Source organism: Zalophus californianus, chromosome 12 (assembly GCF_009762305.2).
Source record: "Zalophus californianus isolate mZalCal1 chromosome 12, mZalCal1.pri.v2, whole genome shotgun sequence".
Lineage (NCBI taxonomy): Eukaryota > Metazoa > Chordata > Mammalia > Carnivora > Otariidae > Zalophus > Zalophus californianus.
Genome location: NC_045606.1, coordinates 45250098 through 45255259, shown reverse-complemented (window position 1 = coordinate 45255259; position 5162 = coordinate 45250098). Strand labels below are relative to the sequence as shown.

At 38.7% G+C, this 5162-nt stretch overlaps 1 protein-coding gene across 1 annotated transcript; it reads left to right on the top strand.

The window, feature by feature from the left end:
- The first annotated feature begins 251 nt into the window (after positions 1-251).
- LOC113911524 (migration and invasion enhancer 1-like) lies at positions 252-1006 on the top strand. Its single transcript, XM_035723321.1, has one exon. It carries the CDS (start codon positions 288-290, stop codon positions 633-635), a length of 348 nt encoding a protein of 115 aa, XP_035579214.1. The 5' UTR covers positions 252-287; the 3' UTR covers positions 636-1006.
- The last annotated feature ends 4156 nt before the right edge of the window (positions 1007-5162 follow it).

The following is a 5162-nucleotide window of genomic DNA, read 5'->3' as shown; positions in this document are numbered from 1 at the left end:
AAATATTTTAGTAACACAAATGTGCAACTAAATAATATCAAAATGCCTCTGAGTGAACATTTTAACTATACTCCAAGAAAAAACAGTATAGATGTCAATAAACTTGTCCTTATCCTTGTTATAAGGCTTCCTATGAGGAAAAAATCCAGAACAAAATTTTTAAATCAATACCTAAAGTCAGGGTTATTTTCAGAATATCATTCTCCTTAATATCCTACATAATTTTAGATTAAAGAATAATTTATGGGTCACACCCGGAAGCCACGGCTGAAGCGGAGTCAGGAGCAATGAGCAGGGAGCCGGGGCCGACGTCTGAAGCGCTCCCTCCCGGGGAGATTGAACCGGGTAGTGGGGCGCACATCGTGGTGGAGTACTGTGAACCCTGTGGATTTGAAGCGACCTACCTGGAGCTGGCGAGTGCCGTGAAGGAGCAGTACCCTGGCATTGAGATCGAGTCGCGCCTTGGGGGCACAGGGGCCTTTGAGATCGAAATCAATGGACAGCTGGTATTCTCCAAGCTGGAGAATGGGGGCTTCCCTTATGAGAAAGATCTCATTGAGGCCATCCGAAGAGCCAGTAATGGAGAACCCCTGGAAAAGATCACCAACAGCCGTCCTCCCTGCGTCATCTTGTAACTACACGTGATTCTGGGTTCCTGCTCTGTTCTGGGACCCAGGCCTTGGTCTCCCATTTGGTCCTGCTGAGGGCTCCCCACTGCCTCTTTCCCCTCACTTGGGTCCTGGTAAGCTAAGACACTCTGGCCTCCACTTTGTCCCTTTGGGTACCAGGAGGGAATAGAAGCTGCCGTGGTCTTGGGGGTGGGAGAGAGACTTTCTCCATGGACATTTCCACAGCCACCTTATACCCCCTTCCCAGGATCAGTGCCCAAGAAAGTGTGCTCCACACTGTACCTTAGCCACACCGGTCAAATGCCACGACAGTTCTAACTTCCCTTCCACTAGCCCTGGGCAGTGTCAGCTATTGGCAATAAAGTGACACTACAAGACACCTGTAAAAAAAAAAAAAAAAAAGAATAATTTATGTATTTATACCCTGATTACCAGGAAGTTCAGAAACAAATTTGATTTATGTGTATACATTGTGTTAGTAATCTGTTTTTGCTCCCTTTCTGTAATCCTTACTTATAATTTCTACTTTTTCCTTTAACTAACTGAATTCTCTAAAAATATTTCGCCTTTTTTTTTAAGGTTGCTGCCTGTAGTTTTGGAAAGAGAAAGGTGAAAAACTAAATTGCCAATATGTTAAAGCCCAAAGTGTTCAGCAACAAAAATACTGGTATTCCGAATGTTATACTTATCAAGCACTTCAGTAAATAAAATTTCTCCCAAATTCCTTTTTAAGTGTTATTTTAAAGTGCTATTTTGGTCTTCCATCACCATGGTTACCAAAATGATCAAAACCACAAGAGTATATTTCAATTTGATGCTCATTTTCTTTCCAATCATTGTGACTCTCTCCTTGGCACAGAACTCCCATTGATTGCATAAGCCATTTTATGTGTGCAAGAACCATGGGGCTATTGAAGAGACGATAAATATTCATTCTATTTAACCCCTGTTTCTACAGTTCTTTACTACACATTAGCTTCCTAAAAGCAAAAGCAGCTCCAAACAGGGCCAAAAAATGGTAAAACAAAGCACTGTGTTACTTGTCCAGATCTCACGGTCTCCTTTCTCTACTGGCCTTTAGAATATTTTAAGATTTTCAAACACCATTACCATCCGTGCAATTGTGTTTTATAAGATTTTAGACTTTAAGACTACCTTTGATAGTTAAAGGAAGAATCAAGTCAGTTACCAAAGTGGGCAAGTTGTGTATGTGTGTGTGTTTGTATCTTCAGAAATTAATGGACTTACGTGGATCCATGTAAAATTATATATCCTCACCCCATCCAAAGACCCACATATTAAATAAGTTGTCATCAGCCTGAGCCCCATGTTAAGGTGATGATAATTGTTAATATCTATGTCTTCTTTCATTACTGCATCAGGAGATTCCTAAGCAGAAGCTGTTAAAGAGTTGATGCCTACATATGGAAATTAGGAAAACTAAAGCAACTTCTTCGACAGATAAGGTTAGGAACTTTGTTCTATGCTTTCTTTTATATTTCTTTATTTATTAGGTTTATCTATCTGTGGGACAATGATTGCCAACTTAGGATGCTGTGGTCTGGAAACAGTTTAATCGTTACAAGCTGGGATGGGGGTGGGAGCCAGTAGTGGCTCCTGGGATCTAGGGGACCTCCTACCTAAGAACCTCCTACCATGCACAGGGCAGCCCCTGCAGCAGAGAGTGACCTGGTTCATAATGTCAGTAGTGGGGGTGTTGAGAAACCTTGCTCTGGGTCAAGAATAACAAAAAGTTTTAATCTTATGAGCGCACTGTAATTGGTGTAGCTGCTGCAAGTGTTTCTTTTCTTTCTTGCTTTCTTTCTAAGAGGGATTTTGAGGCTATTTCCAATTGTAAGGGAAATAATGGCATTTGAGTGATGTCTCTCATGGGTAAAGGATGAGGTCAGGAGGTATTTTTTTTTTTTTATCTGTAACCCAGACTCTACATGTTAGAGTTCTAATTGTTTGTCCTTGATGCATCAAATGGCTTAAGAGCCTAAGTTCTTGTTGTTTCATAAGTAATTCCTCATCTCCTCGTCACTGTTTCTTCCCTACGTGCTTTGGAAAAGAAAAGCTGACTAGAGACAGGGGCAAAAAAGTGTGGAATCCTTTTCAGTTTAGAGATGCTTTGTCCCACAGCCTGCAGGAGTAACCTATTTCCAGCCTGAATTCCATGAGCCACCTTCTACATGCCTTCAATCACCCCCAAAAGTCCACCACTCTTGATTACCCTACAATGCGATACAATAACTCAAAGTCCACATTTGAAAATTTAACCAAAGATCATTAGGCCCAATGTCTTCTTTTATATTTAGGTCACTACCGGTTGCTAAGATTTCTTACTTATGATAGAAAAATAAGACAGAAATTAACACCATCAAGTTTAGCAGGGTTTCTGCAAAGTATTTTCCCAGTGAAATTTACTGGAACTTTGCAATTAAGGCATGGTTACTTAACCAATCAGAGAGCATAAAATATTCAATGACATCTTGATGGTGATGTCCAAAATCCAACATGTTTGGTTTCCTAAAGCAGTAAGCAACAAAACATGTTTTGCAGAAAAGGATACAGATATGCCAAGATGGGGTAGTAATTATCATCAGCTTTTATTTTTAATGGTGCTAGGATGTTATTATAGTCATCATATCTAGTAGCTCTCTTATAATCAAGTTTAAACATAGTCTTGGAGTAGCAGAGCCCAGCTCTGTGATTTAGCAACAACAACAAAAAAGTGTATTTCCTGAAAGGTTATAAACATTCCAAACGAGGAAAACAAAGTCACTTATACAGAGGTACAATTAACACTCAGTTCTCCCCTTTAGGTTTCTCTCCCAGAGCTTAAAGTCTAGAGAAAGAAAACCAGTCTCTAGTATTACAGGTACTATCATTTCTATGATTATGACATCATTTTACTCCTCAAATTTTCCAAGAGTTTCCTGTCTCTGAGTAAAACAGAGGTCCTTATGATAGTCAATAAAGTCCTACACAACCCGGTCATTCACGAGCTCCCTGACTTCATCTCCTTCTTTCCCTCTTGCTTACCCTGTGGTAGCTTCCCTGGCGCCCTTGCAATTCCCCCAAAAAAGGTAAACAGGATCCTGCCACAGGAACTTTAAGTTACTAGTTACCCTGATTGGAACTTCCTCTGGTTTCTGCGTAATTCACTCTCTCAATTCTTTACTATCTTTGTTCAAAGACTGTTACCTTGGCCATTTAAAAGTGTGAGGCATGGAATTTAAGAAACAAAATAGGGGAAGGGAAGGGAAGGAAAAATAAGGTGGAAACACAAAAGGAGGCAAATCGTGAGACTCCTAACTCTAGGAAACAAACTGAGGGTTGCTGGAAGGGTGAGGGGTGGGGGGAAGGGATCACTGGGTGATGGGCACTAAGGAGGGCACTTGATGAATGAGCACTGGGTATTACATGCAACTGATGAATCACTAAATTCTCCCCCTGACACTAATTAAAAACAAAAATAAAAATAAAAGTGTGACACCACCCAGCTTCATCAGACCCTGGTCACCCACAATCCTCCTATCCTGCCTCACATTTCTCAGAAAGGGTGTGTTGCCCTTCTGTTATATTTCTTCCTATGTAGTCTGAATAAGTTCTGTATTAATCTGAACCTTTTTTTCTGCATGCATTTTCACACCACTGCCCATAATGCACTTTAATATTGTACTATCAATATCTGAATGATCCAATCTGAAATACACCTAAAACCATTATTCAATTACAAATCATTGTATTTTTTTATAAATTTTCCTTATACGGCATATAAACTTCAGTGAATTTCCCTGAAATGCAGATTACACACACACACACACATACACACACACACACACACACACATATTAGCTGAAATAAACCATTTATCACCTCAACCATTCACAAAATCACATGATGGTAAACATTAGTAACTTTGCTGTTATTCTTACTTTGCTTTCCCTACTTTTAAGTTGTTTTTTAATTATTAAATGAAAAATACGAGATCATTTTATTCATCTTTATATTTCCACCTCCTTGCACTGGGCCTGGCACATAACTGGATAATCAGTAATGTTGGTTACATTAAAAAATGAATAGATTTAGTAACAGAATTCCTTAGTAAATAGTAGTTAGAATAATATAAAACTTCTAAATCCATCTTTAAAAACTAGCCCTCTATAATCTCTTCTGTGTGTGTTTCTAGTTCCAAAAAATATATATATTAAAATAAGCCACTTTCTATGAATGATCTTTCTGCTTTCAAAGGCACACTAATTTTTTTTTTTTTTTTTACTTTCTAGTTCAATTCCTCCTTAACGGTGATGTCAATGGGAAGTTACCTTTCATCCTAATGATAATTTAAAGCCATGTTAGGAAATTTCTCTTTACCCTAAGTCCAAAATCCATACATCTCCTAGGATGACAGATATTCTCACTGGCAGATCACATGAACATACCATAGATCTTTTGAATTTAGTAATTAATCTTTAAAATAGAACTCTATACTAAATAAAAAAGTCTTTCTCTAAGGTGCTAAAATTA